Here is a 23,282-nt window from a genome sequence, read left to right as displayed (position 1 = left end):
GCCATGCAGCTAGCTCCCAGCTCCCACCCCAGACCTCCCCACGGCACCGGCCTCCCGAGGATCTGGGGTCGGGAGGGCCTCAGACAGCGGCTGGGTCCACACCCATTAGCGGCTCTGCCAACACGCGAGCTGGCCCAGGCGGGCAGAGAGGAGGAAGTGCTCCTGCCACGTGTACGGGTCCCCAGGGCAACCAGGCTGCTCGGGGCGGAGGCACAGCCCCCGCTCCCGCATGCTCGAGCACAGAACGCCACGCCTGGGCGGCCCCCAGGCCACCAGGGACCCTGGGTCCCAGGGAGGGCTCACTCGCTCCTGGGACCCTGTGTGAGCTCAGACTGGGAGACAGGAAGCAGGTGCCCGTGACCGGGGCCTCTGTCGGGGGCCCAGGGGCCGGGGTTCGGGCTGGAGCCCAGCCCGGGGTTATGCTGGCTACTCTGTGACGCCCGTGGGCCCCAGCTGTGCCCATGGAGGCCCCTACGACTGCCAGGACAACAGGACGACTGAGGCCAGAGGGAGGGAGCACGGCCAGGAAAGGATATCGTAGCCGAATCGGATGACGTCATGGAGCTTCAGCGTGACGTACTTCTGGTCCGGGATGCGCACGTCATTCACGAAGGTCTGCGGAGGAAACAGGTGGCGGGGCCCGGCCAGCAGCAGGTGGGGCAGCGACTCTGCGGTGCCCTCCTTCATGCTGCTCTGGGCCAGCCACTGTCCCTCGGACACACGTGCACCCAGCCTCACCCCTGCAGGGACCATGGGGCAGGTGACCGCCGAAGGCCTGGCTCGTCCAGCACCCGGGACCCTGAAGTGGCAGCGGCCAAGGCACACCCGCGGGGTGGCCCCATGGCAAGGCTGGCCGGGCTGTGCGAGGCTGCCTGCTCCCCGGAAACCTCCTCCCTCCCCCAGGGGCTCTCACTGGCTGGCTACTGGACACTGCACTCTGGCCAGATCGGGGAGAGAGCCCCACGCGCTCTGAGGGCCTTGGGGCAGGCCAGGCGACAGAGGAAAGACAGAGGAGCTCAGGCGCTGCAAATGTGCCAGAGTCTGGTGGAAGGCACGAGAACCAGGGAGGACTGGTTTCAGGACAGAGGGGGGTCTCGGGGGCGAAGCAGGAGGGTGGGTCCACAGGGAGGGGTCCCAGGCCAGGGCTGGGTGGTGCAGAGACGGGGCAGCAGAGCAGGCCTGAGAGGGCTGGAACCCCGGCAAGCGCAGTCTGCACACGCTGCCGGCGATGCGGGAGTCCGTGAGCTCCTGCAAGCAGTGGAGGGCAGCAGGCCCGGCGTGGGGGCAGCCTGGCATCCCGTGCCCGTGGCTCGGTGCTGCACAGGCAGGCGAGACTTGGCCCCAACTCTGCAGACGTCACTCAGGCCTCTGAGACGCACACACCAGGCCCACAGCCCCAGGGACCCTCTCAGAGCCCAGGCGGTCTGGGGGGCCAGTGCCCTGTGCAGCCCAGGTTGGCGGAGGGGATGCTCACTCTCCTTGCAGCCCCATTCAGGTAGGGCGACTCTGTCTGACAGGAGGGCCGACAGAAGAGGGGTTCAGGGGCAGACCCCAGCAGAGCCTGAGACCCTCCCCCACCCGGGAGCCCCGCATGGGAAGTGGTGAGGAGTGCCCAGCACTCGGCAGCCTGAGGCTGCTGTGGGACCCCCCAGCTCAGGATGGAGAGGGCAGACCTCACGAGCTGGGGGGGACAGGGCGGAAGGCCCTCCTCGGGCAGAAGGAAACCACACACCCACACAGCCAGACACCGGACCCTGGAGGGACCCCTCACCTGACCCTCTCCCTGCTCACAAAGGAGGTCACACATCCCCCAGGACATGGTATCCCAGCAGACAGCCTCATTTCTCAGCCTGCAGGAGGTCCAATGTCTCCCACCCTCCCTAGGGCCCTCTCCCCCAGAACAGCCCTGCCCCACAGGGAGCCTCCCAAGGAGGCCATGGGGCCACTGCACCTGAAGGTGGCTTCCTCCCCACCTGAGCAGCAGATCCTGGAGGAGCTCAGGCGGGACGGAGCAGAGGGATGTGGTCATGGAGGGGAAGGGGACCACAGCAGGTGGGCAGAGCTGGAGTGGGGCCCGGGAAGGGGACGGGGCCAACATAGAGGGTAGATCACGAAAGGAGTGGGGTCAAGGCGGAGGAATAGGCCATGATAAGGGGCAGGGTGCAGAAGGAGCTGGGGTGGGGAAGACAGGTGGGGCTACCCTGGGGGGCGGGGTGTCATGAAGAGGGGTGTGACCATCACAAAAGGAGGCGGGGCCAGCAGACAGACAAAGGTCATGAAGGGGGCAGGGCCAGCAGAGGGCTGGGTCGTGGCAGGGGCGGGGTCATTGAGGGGTGGGGCTAGCCGAGGGGCGGGGACACGACGGAGGCGGGGCCAGCACAGAGCACCCCTTGCCGCTTGCACTCACCCCGTTCAGGCTTCCCAGGTCCTTCACCCAGTGCTCATCCCTGTCCTGATCGTAGTTGATGACAGCATGCTGCTTGTCCACGCTGCGGGACTGGGGACACACAGACTGCCCTCAGGGGGCCTTCCCTGCTAGGTGAGGCCCAGGAGGCAGAGGAAATCCCAGCAAGAACCCCATCCTCTACCCCACCGCACTGCCAACACCAGCCAGCTGGGCCTGGGAGCCCACAAGGTCCAGCCCACGTCCCCACACCTTGGGTGTGTGTGTCCCAGAGAGCCCACCCAGGCTTGACTCGGCCAGCTGTCCCAACCACTGGAACAGACCACGGGGATTTGCTGAGATGCCAAGGCCAGGTCCGCCCACCCCACTGCTGCCACCCGGACCCCTCCTTTTCTGTCCAGCCTCTGCAGCACCAACAGGCCAGTGCCCCCCCCATCCCTGGGTCAGCCGTGGGAAGAGGGGGAACCTCTGGTCATCTGGGACATGCTGCTCACCCCCAAGGCCAGGTGGGGGCAGGCAGAGCCACAGGGAGGACCGCAGGGCTGGGGGGGTTCAGGGACAGGCCCTCCCCCCCACTTCTGGGCAGCACCACCCGGGCTGCTCACGCACATGCAGGATGAATCTCAGACCCCACAGCTATGTGCCCGCGGGCACAGAGCTCACACGCCTCCTACGCACACCCTGCCACACACGGGCATGCTGAGCACTGCCAACCTGTCCCCGGCCCCCGACCCTCTCAAGACCCCTCCCCAGGCCGGTCACCCAGCCCCCTCACACAGTCAGCCGGAAGAACACAGACCAGTCCAGCACACCTCTCCACTGCTAGGGCTCGTGGTGCAGAGGCCGGGATAGGGTCATGGGGTCATACGCTCTTCGTGGAGGCCAGCACAGGCCACCTCCCCAGCCACGAGGCCAGCGGTCTCGGCACAGAGCGTACCAGCGCCCACCCCACACCCACTCAGCCGGATGCCGGGGCATCTGGGTGGCCCCTGCATCCCTCTCTGGCCACCTAAGGAGACACAGGCCTGGGGACCAGCCCCTGGACAGGCCAGGAGAACCAGCCAATCTAGACGTCCAGACCTGCTAGGATGACAGCGCGGGACCCCGTGGACCTGCCAGACAGACACAAGACACCCAGACCTACCGCAGAGCACCTGCATGGGAACGACAGGGCTGCGCACCTGCTCTCCGCGGCCCGCCATAGGATGGCCCCTAGCCCATGAGGTGGTGGCCCAGGACCTGAGTTCCTGTGTCACCATACTACCAGGCTTCTCCGTTCCCACAGGTGAGTGCCCAGACCCTTCCTCCGCGAGGTGGCTGCCCACTTTTTCCCTGGCTTCCAGGGGCGGCCCCAGCACCCTCCCAAGGACTAGAAGCCCCTGCCCCACCCAGAGGCCCACGGACACAGCAAGGTGGGGGTGGGGGTGGGCTCTGGTCCCTCAGCTTATGTGCCAAGAGCCCTGGAAGGCGGATGGTCGGGGGCAGGCTCGTAGGGGCTGTGCCCTCAGCCCCAGCAGCAGCCTGCATGCTCCAGCCCTGCCGCACTCAGAGGCCCCAGGCAGCCAGCTGGACCCCCAAGGATGCCGCCGCAGTGGGGAACCTGGGGGGAGTGGCATGAGGAGGGAATGGGCCTTCAGTCCTCTGGAAGGGAACAGGGGTGCAGGGGCGAGATCATCGAGCAGTCAGAGGTGCCAGCAGGAGCCTCCCGAACACAGAGGCCACCCCGGGCCATCTGCCCCTGGCTGCTCGAGGGACACGGGTCAGCACTGCAGCCTGCCGTTGGCATCTGTCCTGAGGAGCCCCCAGGACAGCCTGGGGGGACTCCCGGTGCCAACGCATCTCCCACAGCGACAGCCTCCGACCAGGTGAGTCTAAGCTCAAGACCTACTGCCTCTCCCCCCAGGCCTCACCTCTGCCCCCACCCTGAATTCCTCACCCAGAGTTGACACCCACGGCCAGACAGCTCCGGCCACAGCCTCTTCCCTGGGTGCCAGGCACCCCATCCTCCATCAGACGCCCCTCCCTGTCCCGGATGCAGGCTGGCCCAGCGCTCACCTACCCCCAAAGCCGGCCCTGCACTGCAGCCCCCCCACTGGCCCTGGCCTGGGCCTCCCCGACCCGGCACAGGCGAGGGACCCTGGCACACCCTTACCTGGGCCTCAGTCTCCCAGCTGCAGTGGGGCTGACAAGAACCAGCAGCTCTCTGGGGGAGCATGAGTGCTCAGGCTCGTCTCACCCCGGCCAGTGAACCGCCCCATGGGCAGCCTCGTGTCCAGCCGGCAGCTGAGAAAACAGTACTTGCAGAGGAGTCTGGGGGCTCACCTCCTCCTGCGCCCTTTCCCAAGCAGCGCCCAGGGCTCGAGATCAGGCCAGCTGCCCACCTCAGCCCTGCTGGACACCGTGGGTGCCAAAGAGCCCCCGTCTCTGGAAAGTGAGCCTGGGGGTGGGCTGTGGCCGTTGTGCCACCAGGTATCACACCGCAGGGGTGCTGCCGGCCTGGGAAGGGCACTGGGCAGGGGTATACCACGGGGCTCTGGCCGGCCCCACACCAGCACACAGCGCGGTACGGGCCAGCCAGAGGCTGACAGGGGTAGGCAGCAGCAAGGGCACGCTGTCCCTCAGGCTCAGACCCCACCTCTGCCAAGGAGTAACCCCCTAGAGAGGCTTCTGGGCTGACCTCCCAGCCTGAACAACTCCCTCCCCCCACCCCAGGCCTCAGACCCCCAACTCCCGGACTTAGCCCAGCCGGGCCAAACCAGACTCCTCCCTCCCTGCCCACCCGGCCCTACAGCCTTCCCCCAGGAGGGCCAGCAGCGGAGGTTCCAACTGCACCCCCTTGCCCCCAGGCACCCACTGGCCTTCCCCGTCAACCTATTCCCTGCAGCCATCTTTCTCCCATCCTCCCAGCCCCCATCAGTCATGCCCATCACTCTTTTGCAGAAACTTCCTGAGGCTCCTGGCCAGCCTGAGAGGAAAGGCTAGCCTTGTCCCACGAGCCACGGGCCAGAGGCCTCTCCAAACCTTCCTGCCCTGCCCTGGCCTGGCCAGCCCTCTGGCCAGACCGCTCTGTGGGTTCTGGAGATGCCATGCCCCTTCTTGGACCTGGGTCCTTCGCCAAGGACCACCACCCTCCCTGTGTCCACCTTCCCTGACCCACCCCCACCCACCCCACCAATCTTCTGGTCCTTGGACCTTGCAGAGTGCCCCCCCACTTGCCCCTAGAGCCTGGGCCGCCCCCTCCCACGCCCCCTCCCACACACGCCCGCGTGCAGTCCCCAGGCCCAGCCTCCACTCCCGGCCAGGGCCCTAGCACCAGGCACAGCTCCTGCAAAACCCCCTTCCCAGACTGCGGGTAGCACCAGGACTGATGGGGAGCAGGCGGAGAAGGGCTCCAGGACCAGAAACCTCCCTCCCAGCCCCGACACCCCAAGCCAGAAGCAGACCCCAGTTCCACCAGGCCCAGGAGCTCAGGGGCCGACACCCACCCAGGGAAGATGGAGGCAGCCCTTTAGCCCTGGATTTGAGACTTCACAGGACAAAAAGCAGCTGTGTCCTGCACGAAGGGAGAGATTGTGGAACAGGCGAATAAAATGACCCTAACAAACTCCAAACATATAGATATTTGAAAAAAAATCCAATTATATTCACTTTAAAAGGAACAAAGAAGTGCTTCCAAACTTTACGTGACTCCCTCCATGGAGAAAGCCCTGCCCAGGTCAGCCTGATCCTGGCAGTGGCCAAAACCCAGGGCTCTGGGCACCCTCCCACCAGTCCGCACCCGGCATCACCCACGTCCACCGCAGATGGGCTCAGCTGGCTCGCGCACAGAGGGCTCCAGGCTCAGGGCTGTGGTCTCCGCGTGAGGATGCAAGCAGACAGACCCCGGCTGCTACTCCCACAGGTCAAACCAGGCAGAAGCGGGGAAGACACCTGGGCACAAGCACAGAGGCATGCACGTGCACATACACACGTGCAGACACACCCCACACACGTGTGCACAGACACGCCCCCACACGCGTGCAGACACACCCACACACATGTGCAGACATGCCCCCACACGTGTGCACAGACATGCCCCACATGCGTGCACACACCACACACGTGTGCACAGGGACACACCCACACACATGCAAGGCACATGCCCCCACACGCGTGCACAGACATGCCCCACATGCGTGCACACACACCACACACGTGCACAGGGACACGCCCCACACACGCCCGCGTGCAGAGGCACATGCCCCTCACGCACGTGCACAGGGACACACGCCCCCCACACACGTGTGCACAGGCACACGCCCCACACACGCCCGCGTGCAGAGGCACACGCCCCTCACGCACGTGCACAGGGACACCCCACACACGCGTGCACAGACACGCCCCCACACACATGCACAGGCACACACCCCACACACGCGCCCACACATGCGTGCACAGGGACACGCCCCCCCACACATGCAAGGCACACGCTCCCACACACGTGCACAGGGACACACCCACACACACACATGTACATGCACGCCCCCACACACGTGTTCACAGGCACACGCCCCACACACGCCCGCGTGCAGAGGCACACGCCCCTCACACACGTGCACAGGGACACGCCCTGCACCAGAGCAAGAGCCACAGCCGTTGGCCCGCATCCACACTCACGCCAGCGGGGCACCAGCTCTGTGCCACACTTGGAGAGTGTGGGGCGGCGCATGGCCAGGATGGCCGGCTCTGCCTCACGCACGCCCCCCCACCTTCCACTGCCCCCCGAGGTCCAACAAGCCACAGCCCCTCCCGCCTCATTTGCGGCCCAGGCCCCCTGGACAGCCCCCTGCTCCCCAGCCCCCCTGCACTGCCTCCTCCCTGTGCCCTGTGTGGAGGCCGCACCCCGCCGGGCACCTGTGCCAGCCCTCTGTGCCCCTCCCCTCCTGAGTGTCCAGTCGGGCCCACGGCCCCCCGGCCCGTTCCCATGCCACCTCCTGCGGGCTTCTGCCCTGGGGACTCCTCTGTCCCTGCTTACTTGGGTGTGGCTGGCCCCACCCCGGAGCAGTGACCCCAGGAGTCACGGTCTCTGCAGGGCCCTCCAGGCGCTGGGAGAGTGCAGTGCTCCGTCATAACATGGAGTGACAACACGGGGACGAGGACACAGACCCCACAGAGGGGAGGCCCGGGCCTCCAGGAGGACGAGGCAGGGAGGGGGTGAGCTGGCAGAGAAGGATGAGCGGGGGCGGGGGGGCCCCTGAGCAGAGGGGCCGGGGCAGGGCAGCTGTAGGGCGAGGCCGGGATCCACCAGTGTGCCTGTCCCTGAGCCCGGGCGCGGTGGCAGTGCCGCCTGTGGATGCCCAAAGCACAAGTAAGGGAGAGGGAAGGTCAGGGTGTGTCCCTGGACCACTGGCGGGGACACTGGTGGGAACCCTGCTGGAGGACATGGAGGATGGTGATTTTGCACGGAGCTGGGCTGCCTGGGTGAGGCCCACACAGGCTATGACTGCAGGGGCTAGAGGCTGGGGAAGGAGAGGCAAGGACACTATGTGAATCACCTGAGCAGATGGGGACACCAAGGCACGGGTGTGAGGGCACCTCCGGGAGACGCAAGGGGTGGACCCACCCAGGAGCTCAGGGCCCAGGCAGAAAGGGAGGCTGCGGGGGTGGACTGCATGCATGACCTCCTGGAGCCTCAGTTTCCCCAGGTGCCGGAGGACAGCAAGGTGCACCCGAGCCTGGGGCTGGACCTGCATGAAGGGCTGAGAAGTGCCCGCTGCTCCTGCCCGGCTCAAGGCTCCCCCACCAACGAACCAGAACTGGAACTGGACCGAAGCTCACTTGAGCACCCTGATCCCCACCTCCTGTCCCAGAAGCTTCTGCACCAATCCCCGGGACAAGCAGCAAGCAGAGTGAGGGCCTGGTGCAGGGGACAGCCAGGCAGTGGGCAGGGAAAACACCCACGCCGGGCCCTGGTCTCCAAGAGGCCCTCCTGGCCACCCCAGATAGACCAGCAAAGCCATCAACACACTACCCAGGCGCACGGCACCTTGCCAGGATCAGGGACCCAGCATGTTTTCAGACCCGCCTCCAGCGACAGAGAACAGGGGTCACGTTCCGCGTCACCGTCAGGAGCCGCCAGCCACATCCAGGCCTCGGCGGGGCCGCTCAAGATGCCAGGGGTGCGACCGAGCCTGCCACCTGCTTTGTGCGCACTGCGAGCTCGGAGCGCGCTTTCTACCTGTAAATGGTTTTTAATAAGCCGAGGCTATGTCGTGACACGTGAGAACGACAGGAGACTGACATTTCGAGGCCACAAGGAAGACCCCCTGGTGCCAGCACGCTGGCTGCCTCGCGGTCCTTGGGCTGCTCCGCGGCCCGGAGGTGTGTGGCCCGAGAGGCCTCAGAGACGTGCCCCGGTCTTTACGGAAGACATCTGCCCACCCCTATACAGTCACTGACTCAGTCTCCCCAGCTTCCAAAGGCGTGATGAGAAATAAGAGGACAGACTGTTCCAGATTAAAGACACTCCAGAGGCCCAGCAACCAGCCCTAATGCAGGAACTTGGCCAGTCTAGCCAAGCAAGTCCGAGGACCTTCGGGGAGAAGCCAGGGTGTCCAGACAGGGATGGGCTTGCCCTCAGGAGACGGAGGCGGACGTCTGCTGCCCAAGCCCCAGGTGTCCCGGGGAGTTGCGACAGCAGCCAGGCTCACACAAGGGAGCCAGGGCCCGAGCCAGGCCTCACCCTGCACCCGAGCGGCCCACCCAGGACACCGTAGTCGGGGGCATGAGTTTGGGGGGCTCGGGGGAGAGCGGCCCATGTGCCACGGCGGGGGGGCAGGGCTGCAGGAAGCCCGACTCAATCACACCCATGAGGCGCAGGGAAAAGGACACCTGAACCCTCCTTGTTCCCAAATAGCCAGATATGTGAGCCCCACGGAAGCCAAACCCACACTCTGAAACCCAGGGCCTGAAAGTCCTGACGGTCAAGAGCACGGTGCCCTGGCCCCACCAGCCTTTTCTGCCCAAGAAAGGCCCCTTCCCCACCCCAGGGTGCCTCAAAGGGGCACCAGTCTTCCCCTGGACAGCTCTGATGGCCCCAGATGGCCCTGGGGCTCCCCGCTCCGTTCGTGGCCCAGCTGGGGCCCCAGACAACAAGGATACGGATAGATTTCCAGCACCTTCCAGAGGTGGGTCCCTGGTGCCTTGAGAACCTGACAGGCACCTAAACACCCTCCTGTCAGAAAAGCTCCAATATGCAGAGGCAGGGACCAGCCTCGTGAGCACACGCTCAGGCCTGCACACTCCCAGCTGTGGGTCCAGGGTCCAGGTGGAGACACCCAGGCCCAGGGCCGCCTTGAGGGCTCCCCCCAGGTGTCCTGCGAGTAGGATGGGCGCCTCCCTGGCCCGGGTCCTGGACCTGCCTTCTCAGCCTCAAGGGGCTCACACTCACCTGCAGCATGAGCTCACACTCATCACGCCCCACGAAGATGAGCTCTCGCGGAAGCCGGTGGCGGTTACCACTGCTGCTCACCAGAAACCAGGAGGTGACACTCATCTTGGCACTGGCCAGGCCTGTCCGGCCCTGGGGGGAAGGAGGCGTTAGAGCAGGCTTCCCTCCCTTGGCCCCAGCCCCTGGACACGAAAGGCCCAGCACAGATCCTGCCCCCCTGGAGGTTCAAGCACCCCATGGCCACGCAGCGGCCACCCCTGGACACACTGGGCCCCAGCCATACTAGGCCACCCGCCCTTCCCTAAGGATGCCTGCCCCTGTGGCCGCCTTCCCCAGCTAAGTTCTCCCAGGCCTCCCTTGTGCTCTAGGCCCCTCTCCTCTCCCTCCTAGATGCCAGGCGTTGAGTCTACGACGAGGCACAGGCCACGCTGCCCACGTGTGGAGCCGCACATGCCCTCATGACCCGACCAGGAACAGCTCTTGAGTGGGACTCGGCATGGCCCATCGGGGCCCCCGCAACGCCAGGTGCGCAGGGCCAGACCCCATCCCAGGACACATACTCTGCACCGGGGGATGTTTCCCCTAGCCGGACACTCTGGGGTGGGCCTGGCAAGGAGGGCCAGGGGGAGACAGCTGAGGATAGGAGCCCTGAGCCATCAGCACACTGATCACTTAGAGGAGACCAAACAGCCCTTGGTGGCCACTGCAGCCATCCTGCTGAGGTCCCCAAGCCAGGACAGTACCAGCTGACCAAGGCAGCAGGTGACAGAGGTGGTGCCCGGTGCCCGAGGCCCCGGGGGCATCGTGAGGGGCTGGTATGGTCAAGATGGGCAAGGAAGCACCACGGTAGCTTGAGGGGCACAGTGGGGGCAACCTGAGTGACAACGAGGGCCAATGTCACCCAAGACCCGGCCCTGGGGCGGCCCGCACACACACGCTCCCACACAGGCGCCTTGCTCACCCGGAGCCCCAGAGCTGTGTCACCACAGTGGTGCTGGTGTGTGGACACCAAACACGCACACACGCTCATGGGACACACGTGTGCACACGGCCTCCTGCGATCCAGAGCACCGCCCGCAAGTGTCCTGGCCGCCCTTCTCCATACAGACACGCATACTGCCGAAATACATACACACACACACACACACACGCTGGATAAATCACATCCCGAGCACCGCCATGTGCCGAGGGGCGTCCTGGGCTCTGAGACAGCTGTGACCCACACCACCAGCCTTCCCACCAGCCGTGGAGGCAGGCAGCAAAGGTGAAAGGCCCTGAGAAGGTGTGAGTGTCCCAGAGGAAAAACGAAGCAGGGAGGGAGAGGTGGGGGGTCTGGGAAGGCTCCCTGGGAAGGGGACATCTGAGCGATGCTGGAGCAGGGACAGGAGCAGGGGGACGAAGTGGGCATGTGAACATCTGGGCACTGTGGTCCAGACAGAGAGAACCAGTGCAGAGACATGGGTCACAAGGCTCGGGGAGTCCTGTGGCCGGTGCTGGAGCCAAAAGGTAGTTCCAGGACCTGCTTCATCTCCGGAAGGCTCAGCGCAAAGTGAAATGTGGTAGCCTTGTCCAAAAGTCATGAAGAATTTCAAAAACACCATGAGCGGAGCACTGAGCAGAGCAGGGGGACACAGTGGAAGGGCATGGGCAGGTGCCACGTGGCCAGCCCTGGAGGTCCTGAAGCCACAGTGTGACTCAGAGGATGGAGCACAGACAGGAGATTAGACAAGAAGGGAGAGAAGCAATGGTGGGAGCAGTGGGGGCATCCCCGGTCCCTGTCCCTGCAGTACCCACAGCCAGAGGCCCCAGCTGTCAGCTCCCTTCTGGGTGGGCAGTGAGCAAGGCCATGGAGGCCCAAGTGACCATGTATCCCTTGGCATACCCTCATGTCACCTGGGCCAAGCAGGTGGGAGCATGTGGGAAAACCCACCCCAGGAGAAGTCTGCCAGAACCCCCTCCCCAAAGCCCCAGGCACTTCCTCAGAGTCTGGCCAGAGGGGCATGCGCTAGAGGCGAAGGGAGGAGCAGGTGACCTCCACCCCCTCCCCTGCAGGGCTCCGGAGGCCTCCACAACCCCAGCCTCCTCTAAAACCCCTCCTTCAGGCAGCGGGGAGGAGGGGCCCCTGCCCCATCACAGCCCCATCACAGCCCCATCACTGCCCTTCCCAGCCCCCACAACCCACACTCTTCCATCACCTGCTACCGGCTCCAATAGGCAGCGACCCCACCCAGAGGACGCCACAGCCTCGGTTTACAGCAAAGGGAGGCCAAGCCCCGAGAGCCTGGTTATGCGGCCAGGCCACCCCGGCCACTCACTACCAGCCCACCCTGAAAAGGCTCAGGCCGGGGAACTGAGGATGTTCCCAAACAGCCTGCGGCCGGATCGGGGCTGGCCTGGCCATCGTTGCTAGGAGGGAGAATAATAAACACCCCAAACTTGTCCCCACGGCCGCCCCAGCCAGAAAAGCCACCCGCCAGGAGGTGAGGAGGGAAGGTGGAGCCGCCCGGGGGCAGGGGCTGGGAGCGGGCCGGGCCCGGGAGAGGGAACGGATGGGGGCAGGGTCTGGGAGCGGCGGGAGCTGGGGCGGGCGGCTAGAGGGAGCAGACGGAACGGAGGCCGGGAGCAGGCCGAGAGAGGAGGCAGGGACAGCGCAGCGACGGCGGCGACAAGGGAGACGAGGAGGAGGACGGAGGGAGGGACCGCGGGAGGAGAGACCAGGCCGGGCGGCGGCCGGGCCTGCAGGGGGAGGGAGCGGCGCCTTCTGAATCAGCGCTCGCCGGGGCAGCCATGGCCGAGCCGGTGCCTGGGCGGGGGCCCCGGCGCCCAGGCCTGCGCCCCCTCTCCAGGCCGAGCAGACGCGCGCCGGGCGCCCTTCCCCGCCTGGCGCAGACCCGGGCCGCCCCCGCGGCGGCGCCACCGGCCCGGCCAGGTGCGCCCGCGGCCGCGTCCCCACGCCTTTGTCCAGCCCGGACGGGACCTGCTCCCCCGGCCCCTGCCCGCCGCCCATCTCCATCCCCGCGCGGCCCGGCGGGCGCAGGTGCGGGCGCAAGGAGGCCCCGGCCGCCGCGGGCGCGGGGATGCGCGCCTTACCTGCGGCTCGGCCCCGGCTCGGCCCCGGCTCGGCCCCGGCCCTCCCGCCCGCCGGCCGAGCGCTGGGCGGGGCCGCCGCCTAGGACATGCCCGGCGCGGCCCGCACGCTCGCGGCAGCCCCGGCTGAGCCCACGGGCGGAGCGGCGGCCCGCGGCCTGGCGCGCGGGTCCCTGACGTCTGCGGGCGCTCGCCCCGCCCCGCGCCCCGCCCCCGCGCCCCGCCCCGCCCCCGGAAATCCAGGTTAGGGCGGGCCCCGGCGCCAGGTGCAGGCGGCCCTCGGCCCCGCGCCCTCCCCTCTCCGCCCCCGCGCCCCCCGCAGACCCCTCCCCTCTCTGCCTCGGTGCCCTCTCCCGCGCCCCCACCCCCCGGCCCCCTCCCCTCTCTGCCTCGGTGCCCTCTCTGCCTCGGTGCCCTCTCCCGCGCCCCCACCCCCCGGCCCCCTCCCCTCTCTGCCTCGGTCGGGTCCCCCGCGCCCACCACTGGGTTGTCCGCGCCCGCCCCCTGGTCACTAGTTCCCGCACCCAGCCGACAGACCCCCTCCCCTCCCAGTCTCCGCCCCGCCTGCCAGGCGGAACCTAGGGCCCGGAGCAGCCCGGCGTCCTGGCCCTGGGCCCGCGGGTGAACGCTTAAGCCGGCTCGGGGAGCGTTCCCAGCCCCTAACCTTTAGCCCCGCCCGCCCAAGTGAGGGTGGAGCTTGGGGGAGGGGAAGGGAGTCCCGGAGGCCCAGCTTGCCCCACCTGAGCCCTCCCTCCCGCGCCCCCAGCTCCCAGACACCTGGCGTTCTAGGCTGGGCGCGGGGTGGGGGTCGTGGCCGTCGACGGTGGCGTGGGCCGCGGGGCGGGGTGGGTCTGGGGACCCTGGAGGTGCTCACCGTTCCTGGGGTAAGGCTCACGGGCTGCTTGCTGGTGTCGGGTGACCCGGGAGCTGGGAGAGGGAAAGGGATTAACGCTGGGGCGGGGGCAGCGTGGGAGACGCCTCGCGGAGGGACTGCCCTACGGCATCCTACCTTCCTGGTATGGGGAAGGTCTTGAGCAGAGGCTCGGGGGTGAGCGCGGCAGTGGAGGGAAGTCCTGGGAGCAGGGGTTGGGAGGGCGGTGTGCTGGGGAGCCTGGGCTTTAGGGCCTGGACAGCTGGAGCTGCGACGGTGCCCACCCGCCGTGCGCCCGTGCCGGCTGCCGCCCCGCCAGGGGCACTCGACAGTCAGCCCTCATAGTCCTCAGTCCCCGCGAAACCCACGTGCCAGGCCCTGCCCTGTGGGTGGGAGCAAGAAGGGGGGCACACACCCTGGAGAATGGAAGGGAGCCTCAAGCACCTACCATGCAGGTGGAAACCCACCTGCGGGGGGGCGGGCTAGGAGAGTACGGAGTGTGCCAGGCAGCGGGCGGCCCACCTGGGCTGGCCCCGCCCGCAGCGCCGTGTGAGAACTCAGAGGCCAGGGCACCCGGGGTTGGGGGAGGAACAGGGGAGGGACCTGCAGCTGGGTGATCAAGAAGTTTGGACTTCATCCCAAGGACAACGTGGCGCCGCAGGAGGGTTTGATACCAGCTGAGACCTGCCCTGACGAGGGTATTAGAGAGCTCTGGGTGCCCAAGAAGGTGGGGGTGGGGGGTGTGGGAATGGTCAGATATCCAGCCAGAGACCCTGGGCTGGAAAAGTGGGGACTGAGGAGAAGGAAGAGGTTGGACTGGGTATTCCCGGTTGCCCCCCAGACCTGCCCTCCTCCCTCTACACCCTGCTCTGAGCTCCGCACTACATCAGTGGCCCCATCCCCCACCTCCACTGGCTTCCGGGTGAGTTTGGCCTCCAGCCCAGAGGTTGGGGAATTTCCCCAACTCCCAACTGGATCCAGACCTACCATGTCCCTGAGGCCCCAGCCCCTTCCCAGGGGCCCTTTCCTACCCTCTCAGGACTCTGGGACCAGCCCCCACCCAGAGCTTCACCTATCCCTTGTACACAGCTTGGTAAATGGCCCTTCATAAAAGTCCTTTTCTCTCTTTGTGTCTGTCTTCTTTCAGGATCCTGACTTCCTCCAAGGAGTGGGAGAGGGGAGGCAAGTATGGTTCCCAGCAGTCACCTGGGCAGCCTGCTGTCCCTGGGAAACAGGTGACCAGATGTGCAGGGATCACCAGTTGAGAGTTTGACACAGGGGTGGAGAGCCCGGAGGACAAGCAGGTGAGCTGTCCCGTAATATTTAGGAGTTCTGGACAGAGCCAGGGAGCAGCTTTAGACGCCATCAGATATGGGGGAATACCTGGACCCACAGGGAGGAGCTGCAAAGAATGAGGTACACCCAGCCAGGAACCCACAGAGGAGTTGGGGGGGAAGGAAAACAGGACAAACTGATCTATACATTGAATATAAGCCAGTAAAAGTGGCTACAAGATGTTTTTTATAACTACACAAACCAGTTCTAAAGTCCATGTAGAGAATAAAGGCACAAGAATAAACAGGCTGAGGGGCTCAGTCGGTTGGGAGTCTGACTCTTGGTTTCGGCTCAGGTCCTGATCTCAGGGTGGTGGGATGGAGCCCAGTGTTGGGCTCTGCGCTCGACGGGGAGTCTGCTTGAGATTCTCTCTCTCCCTCACCCTCTGCCTCTCCCCCTGCTCTCTCTTTCTCTCCCTCTCAAATGAATAAATCTTTAAAAGAAGAAATAGGCTGAAAGTGCTAGAATGGACATGTCCCCAGGGACAGTGCACAGACAGCCACAAGCACATGGAAGGATGTTCCACATCATCCGAGACACCAGCTCACACCCATTAGGATAGCTACTATCAAGAAATATAGGTAGATACGTAACAGATAAAATAAGTACTGGCAAGGATGTGGAGAAATTGGAACTCTGTGCACTGTTGGTGGGAATATAAAATGGTGCAGTTGCTCTGGGAAACAGTATGGCAGTTCTTCAAAAACTTAAAAATAGAATTATTATATGATCCAGTCATTCCACATCTGAGGTTTCACCCAAAGGACTGAAGGCAGGGACACAGATGCTCACAGTAGCATTACTCACAGTAGCCAAAAGGTGGCAGCACCCAATGTCCATTGATGGATGAATGGATGAGCCAAAGGGATTCCAACCCCACCGTGAAATATTATTCACCCTTAAAAAGGAAGGAAATCCTGGCTCCTGCTACAACATGGATGAACCGTGAGGACATTAGCCAGTCACAAAAGGACAAATACTGCATGGTTCCACTTATATGAGGTCCCTAAAGGAGTCAGACTCACAGAGACAAAGTAGGATTGGGGGTGCTGGGGGTGGGGAGATGGGGTGGTGAGTGTTCAGTGGGACAGAGTTTCAGTTTGGGGAGATGAAAAAGGTTCAGGAAATGGGTGATGGTGATGGCTGCACAATGACGTAAATGTGTTTAATGCCCCTGAACTGTACCCTTAAACATGGTTAAGATGGTAAATTTTATGTTATGTATATTTACCACAATAAAAAAGGAAAAAGAGAAGCAGAAGATCCTGTAAAATTCTGAAACAGAAGGCTCTAGTTCTGCTGGAGGGCAGAATCTGTCGTAGAACAAACCGGAACATTTTGTTATGGGCAGTTCACTGGACACACAGATCAGAGGTTTGTGTCATCATTTAGCATATGATTATTTGGCATTTAAAATCCACAAGGAAGGGGCGCCTGGGTGGCTCAGTCATTAAGCGTCTGCCTTTGGCTCAGGTCATGATCCTGGGGTCCTGGGATCGAGCCCCGCATCAGGCTCCCTGCTCGGCGGGAAGCCTGTTTCTCCCTCTCCCACTTGCCCTGCTTGTGTTCCCTCTCTTGCTGTGTCTCTCTCTGTCAAATAAATAAATAAATAAAATCTTAAAAGATAAAAATAAATAAAATAAAATCCACGAGGAAAAGGGCGTTATTTAATTAAGCGTATTGGGATGACTGGCAGCCATTGGACTCCCATCTCCAAAATAAAATCCTTATGGTCCAGAAACAGAAGTGCAAAAAAAAACCCACAACCACAAAGGCATTCCAAGAAAACACAGGAGACTTTAATAGTCTCAGGATGAGGAAGGCTTTTCTCAGCATGATACAAATGCAGAAGCCATTAAAAATAAAGTTTATAAATCTAATTAAATTACGAATTGCAACATTTTGCATAGATACAACCTTTTAAGTCCAAGGATGTGTGACAAACTGGGGAAACTTTGTAAAACATATGCTCGACAATGAGCCGACTCCCCTAACAGAGCACTCTGGTAAATTAGTGAGGTGAAAGCTGCCGATCTCGTAGAAAGTCCGTCAAGCAGCCTGGATGTGTGCAAAAGGAAACGGGAATAGCTATTTGTTGAAAGATGCTGAATTTCACCCATAATCAGAGAAAAGCAAGTGCGTGCTCCCTGGAGGTAGCAGTCTTCCCCTACAGGGAGACTAGGAAGTCTCAAAAAGGGTCAGGAGGGGAGGGGTAGAGAGACAGGCACCCCCAGTTACATCTCCAAATGGGAGTGTGCAGTTTGGGTGGGGACATTGCCCATCAGCCTCACAAAGGCAGGTGTCCGGCCAGCCCTGCCTCCCTGCTGGGATCCCTTCCTTGGGAACAGCCACGTGCGTGCCACCAAGGGCAGCCATGATTTCGCATCACTGCATTGCTCCTCACCGCAAAGCTAGAGACAGCCTGAACCTGTGTCCACGCAAGGCCACCCCTGAGTGAGGCTGGACCCTCTGCAGCCTTGGGCATGGGGCACCAGCATCCTGGACTGGCGCAGAGCCATCTCTTTGATATTCAAAGTGAACCCACGGCCCCTCTGACTCCTCTATGCTGTCTGGTCCTGGTGGTGGTCTCTGCACATGGGAACTGGGGGTGGGGAGACCTTGTTTCCACCATTTACCCTTGGCTCTGCTTGAAATTTTTTAAACTGGGAAGCCATATTAAAGATGACAAAGTGTGCTGTATTCTTTAGGGAAGAGAGAGTCAGGAGAGAGGCGGGAGGGCCCTGCAGAATGTGCCAGAGTCAAGGGAACGTCCAGCAGATCCAGTGGGCTTGCGGCCAAGGACACAAGGCTTCAAGGTCAGGCAGGGGCCTGATCTGGTGCCTACAGCTGTAGGCGGAGAGTGCAGACCCCCGCCTCCAAGGGTGAGAGTGGAGCCAGGGAAAGAGAGAGATGGAACCGGGGTTGCCTGTCCCCAGCCCCAGGGCCGGTGGCCCTTTGAAACCCTTGGGCTCCGCAGCCTCCAGGTGAGGTCGGGGCTGGGACCAGCCTCCTCCTGGGCCTCATAGCCCACTCTCGAGGACTCGGGCCGGGAGTCTGGCCGAGCCCGCAGGAGTGAGCCTCCGGCAGCCCAGCCACCTTATCTTCCACGAGGGACGGGGGGTCCTGGGGTCCTGCGACTGTCCCCTTGCCTTTGGATTTTTGCATTTAACCGCTAGCGTCAGGGCATTAGAAGCTTCCAGCCTGACCACTGGGCACAGTGCGGCTCGCAGAAGGTGGCCTTAGCACGTCACTCAGGATGCGGGGGTGCCCGACTCCGCCCCGCGGAGGGACCACGCAGGTTCTTCCCTTCCCTGCGGCCAGTCTGGGCCTTGCACGCCCCTGCCGGTGACCAGAAGCCAAAGGCCAGCTGCAGCCAGGCGCTGGGCCTTCCTAGAGGTGAGGCCAGGAGACACCTCCTTGTTCACACCCCCAGTACGGCTGCCCAGGCCTGCAGGGGCCTGTCCGGCTGGGAGAGGACAGGAACCACGCTTGTCTGCAGGCCCTGGTCCCACTGGCCCCCAGCTCGGGAGCCCGCTGTGGGCTTGTCTGCTGCTGGAGCAGCTGGGGGACTGGAGACAGTGGCCCGGGAAGAGCCTTCCCCACCGGCCTCGCTCCCCGTCAGAGGCCTGGAGGCCCCCTGGCCACTCTCCCAGGCTTGCTGGCCTCCTGGAGACCCAGTCCTCGGACTCAGCCTCAGGGCTGAAGGTAATTATCGCAGACAGTGGGGGCCAGAGCCCACACAGCGGCAGCGGCACCGAGTCCACGTTTAATTACTCGCCCAGCTGAGAGCTGGCAGCCCAAGCGGGGCACCACTCTGCTGTGGGAGGGGGGCCATCAGTCCTTCCAGGACCTGGCTGGGGAGCGGTGGCAGGAGCCCCTGGATGGGTAAACCTGAGGGGTGAGGGGGGGCTGGGAGTGACTGTGAGGCGGTGTCCCCCTAGGCGGTCCCTGAGCCTCCCGCCTTAAGGCCCAGTGTCTGCCTGCATCCCTCCCAGAAGTGACCCCTGCACAGGGGATTCCCGAGTGGGGAAGACAGCATCCATGCCCCCAGTGTCCCCCCACAGCATGCCCCCCACTGCCCCTCGCCCACAGCATGCCCCCACTGTCCCCCCCACATCATGCCCCTACTACCCCTCCCCCCACATCCATACCCCCATTGCCCCTCCCCCATCCCTGCCCCCACCGCCCCTGCCCCCCACACCCCTGCCCCCCCATGCTCCTGGCTATGGGACAGAGTAGGACAGTGAGGAGCTAGAAGAACGTCCAGTCAGGAAGCCCTGTTGCTCTCTTGCACCCTCAGGCTGGAACACAGAGCCCATCGCTGCTGAGAGCCCCCACCCACTGCACCCCGACGCTTGCCCACAGCCCTGCTGCTCCCCTGGCAGACAAGGCAGGGGACCATCTCCCGCCCCAGGGGGGTCTTCTCTCAGGGCGGCCCTCAGAGAGCAAGGGCTGCTTCTGCTCACCTTCCACAGCCCGCTCACGGCCTCAGCCCTTCCCACGCAGGTGCAGGGGCAGCTGAGATACCCTACGTCCCCTCTACGGTCAGGAAGACAGAATCTGATCTTTGACTGAAGAGTGGCTGAGACGTGTTCTCTTGGAGCTCTGATCAAAGACCTCCTAAGATATTGAAGTGTCACGTTTTATTAAGCAAAATAACTTTTTATTTTGATTCACGTAATGTCCCTGATTTATATTTTATTTTTATATATTTTATATATTTGTATTCATTTTAACACTCTACGTTTATTTCTTTGGTGTATTTTGACTCACGCACATGGGCTCTTTGTACAGTTTTAAAAATTTAAGGAAAGCCGACATGTTTTTAAAACGTGTTACAACAGCATTTGTAGATACTATTATGTGTAACCTACCTGTGAGCCCACCCCACACCCGGGGCCTGGGGCCCGGCACGTCCTCTGACCCTGTCGCCTGCCGGCCCTGCCCGCTCCCTGCCCCAAATCACGCGTCCTGCTTTACCATTTCCACACACGGGCGCCTGGGTGGCTCAGTTGGTTAAGCGACTGCCTTCGGCTCAGGTCATGATCCTGGAGTCCGGGGATCGAGTCCCGCATCAGAATCCCTGCTCGGCGGGGAGTCTGCTTCTCCCTCTGACCCTCCCCCGTCTCATGCTCTCTCTCTCTATCTCATTCTCTCTCTCAAATAAATAAATAAAATCTTTAAAAAAAAAAAAAAAACAATTTCCACACACACCGTAGAGCCTTCATTCAGGGTGGGCTGCATACCAAACGCGTATGCCCCGCAGAGCTCTTCCCCCTGCTTCCGTGGCTCAAACAGGGAAGCATTTGAACAAAACGTAGCAGGGTTTTGTGGCCTCAAACTGGACCCAAATGAAATGGGGCAGAAATCCAAGTTCTTGCGAGGAAAGACAAGTGACTGCAGCCTCCCAGAGGCAGGCAGAACCAAAAGGACCCACTCCCAGGTATCAGAACGAGATGTACGCGTGCTTGCCGCCTCCCTTTGCAGTAAACTGGAGTTTTCAGACTCTTCCGGAATTGTGCTAGTGCTGAGCCGGGTGAGAATCCCACCCAGAAACCACATGCCAGGGGAATCAGTTTTGATTAAGGTTTTTGCTCTTAGGTCAAATGCTCTGAGGAGGAAAAGAAAAGAAAAATACTCTATCTTGACATGTTTTCTTTCTTTTTTTTTTTTTAAAGATTTTATTTATTTATTTGACAGAGAGAGACACAGCGAGAGAGGGAATACAAGCAGGGGGAGTGGGAGAGGGAGAAGCAGGCTCCCCGCGGAACAGGGAGCCCGACGCGGGGCTCGATCCCAGGACCCTGGGACCATGACCTGAGCCGAAGGCAGATGCTTAACGACTGAGCCACCCAGGTGCCCCAACATGTTTTCTTTCTTAATATGTTTCTTACTAAAATGCAACCTTAAAAAAATAAATAAATGCAACCTTATTTCTCTCATTATTCTGTTATAGAATTAAAATACACAATACGTATATAATTTTAATAATTTCTTACATCAAATCATCTGGTAGATTAATTTTACCATCTACCCATCAAATCTATAACACTCATTACAGTTTATTAGACCATTTAATTTTTAACCACAATCATGAAACTCCATGCATCCAAAACTAAAGTCTCACCACAAAGCAAAAACTTCCGTTTCTGGCTCTGATGAATAGCAAATATCAGACAAAAACCTGCACCAAAAACAACTCTAAAAGTTCGATTTAAAAGCACATAGCAGGGGCGCCTGGGTGGCTCAGTAGGTTGGGCATCTGCCTTCGGCTCAGGTCATGATCTCAGGGTCCTGGGATCAAGTCCCGCATCCGGCTCCCTGCTCAGCACAGGGTCTGCTTCTCCCTCTGCCCCTTCTGCCCCTCAACCCCCACTCAAGCTCTCTCTCTCTCTCAAATAAATAAATAAAATCTTTAAAAAAAAAAGCATATAGCAGATTGAAGGCATCGGCGAGCAACTGAGGCAGCCAGGACTTGAGGGGCTGAGGTCCTGGCCGGAGGGATTCACACTGAAGGAGCCCCGCATTCTCAGCCCCTTTCCCCGTTGGGGAAATCTGGTTCTGGGCCTGGCGGCCAAGCAGGGATGTGGCAGCTCAAAGCTTCCAGCATTCTCACAGCTACCAGCCAACCCTCTGCACCTCTATTCCCCTCGGGGTATTTGCCTGGTTCTGAGCGGTCTGGGGGAGGGGCTAGGAAGCCAAGCGAGAAAGTGGCAGCTGACGGCCTACAAAGCCAAGCAGGATGTTTAGCAGAGGGAAGCTGGAGCCTGGCGTTGCAGGGACAGCGCCTGGGAAATATCCAGACCTTCAGCCCAGGCCACTGCGTGTGACTCTCTAGCGGACTCGGGGCAAACATTGCCCCCACCCTGCATGGTTTCCCTACACAATGTCGAACATTCACTCAGAAATGACCAGCCATGACAGGAGACAGGAACAAAAGTCAAACAAAAAAAATAGAGGGGCACCTGGGTGGCTCAGTCGGTTTGGGCGTCCTACCGTTGGTTTCATGATCTCAGGGTCATGGGATCAAGCCCCTCATCAGGCTCCATGCTCAGTGCAGAGTCTGCTTGGGTTTCCTTCTCCCACTTCCTCTGCCCCCCCAATAAATAAATAAAATATTTTTTATTTTTTTAAAGATTTTTGTTATTTATTTGGGATAGAGAGCGTGCTCGCATGAGCAGGGAGGTGGACAGAGGAAGAAGGGCAGAGGGAGAGAAGAAGAAGCAGACTCCCTGCTGAGCAAGGAGCCCGATGAAGGACTGGATCCCAGGACCCCAGCATCATGACCCGAGCAGAAGGCAGATGCGTAACTGACTGAGCCACCCAGGTGCCCCAATAAAATCTTTCTTTAAAAAATAGAAAAAATAGGGCGCCTGGGTGGCTCAGTTGGTTAGGCGACTGCCTTCGGCTCAGGTCATGGTCCTGGAGTCCCGGGATCGAGTCCCACATCGGGCTCTCTGCTCGGCAGGGAGTCTGCTTCTCCCTCTGACCCTCCTCCCTCTCATGCTCTCTGTCTCTCATTCTCTCTCTCGCAAATAAATAAAATCTTAAAAATAAAATTAAAAATAAAAGAAACAGATTCACAGGTGGTCCAGATTATTGGTGCTATCAGACATGGATTTTTAAATAATTATGATTAAAACATTCAAGAAATAAATGACAGGATGGAGAATTCTACCAGAGGCCTGGACGCTATGAAAACAATAATGAGATGGAAATTCTAGAATTAAAAATAAAGTAACTGACATTAAGAGCTTGATGGATATGCCCAGTAGCTGGTTCTCCCTGGACGGACGACACATGAAGGAGAGGCTCTCAGCCGCAAGCTGAAGGAGTCAGCACCCACAGCCCCTACTCCTGGAGAGGCGAGCTCCTAGCTCAGTCCCACAGCTATGCCAGTAAAGGGGTTCCCATGGCCCGCTGGGGCTGCATGCCCACCCCACCTCCTCGTCTACCCCCTCTCACTGCACACTCTGGTCCTCACCTTGGGGTCTGCTGCTGGGACTCCCTACAGAGCAGGAGTGTCCCCTGCATCAGGGCGTCCTCACTCCGGGTAGGGTGGGGTGAGGGCTGGCCCCTGCAAGGCTGCAGGCAAGGTGGGGATACCAGGGTCTGGACAGGCCTGGCTTGTGGGAAGCAAGGCAGCTTCAGGAAGA

General features: G+C 61.5%; 1 protein-coding gene across 9 annotated transcripts in view; it reads right to left on the bottom strand.

Annotated features, from left to right (window-relative positions):
* Nucleotides 1-13,544, bottom strand: part of CEP170B (centrosomal protein 170B) — a 35,578-nt gene extending 22,034 nt beyond the window's left edge. For 3 of the 9 annotated variants that reach the window (XR_010405346.1, XM_064571685.1, XM_064571687.1), the window contains exons 1-4: nt 12,924-13,056; nt 9,834-9,965; nt 2,408-2,512; nt 537-615 (exon numbers count right to left, since the gene is read on the bottom strand). Coding sequence is in view for 7 of the 9 variants with exons in the window: in XM_064571685.1 (XP_064427755.1) it covers nt 537-615; nt 2,408-2,512; nt 9,834-9,938 (289 nt within the window). In the remaining 2 variants the exon portion in view is untranslated. Of the gene's footprint in view, nt 1-536; nt 741-2,407; nt 2,513-4,556; nt 5,068-6,182; nt 6,335-9,833; nt 9,966-12,923; nt 13,057-13,498 lie in introns of those variants that run through there. The other 6 variants (XM_045901637.3, XM_045901639.3, XM_064571686.1 and 3 more) reach the window with 5 other exon arrangements.
* Nucleotides 13,545-23,282: the final 9,738 nt, after the last annotated feature.

This window comes from Mirounga angustirostris, unplaced genomic scaffold, assembly GCF_029215605.1.
Source record: "Mirounga angustirostris isolate CCGP_5_RB_7025 unplaced genomic scaffold, mMirAng1.0.hap1 SCAF_9, whole genome shotgun sequence".
Lineage (NCBI taxonomy): Eukaryota > Metazoa > Chordata > Mammalia > Carnivora > Phocidae > Mirounga > Mirounga angustirostris.
This window is presented reverse-complemented; position numbering and strand designations above follow the sequence as displayed.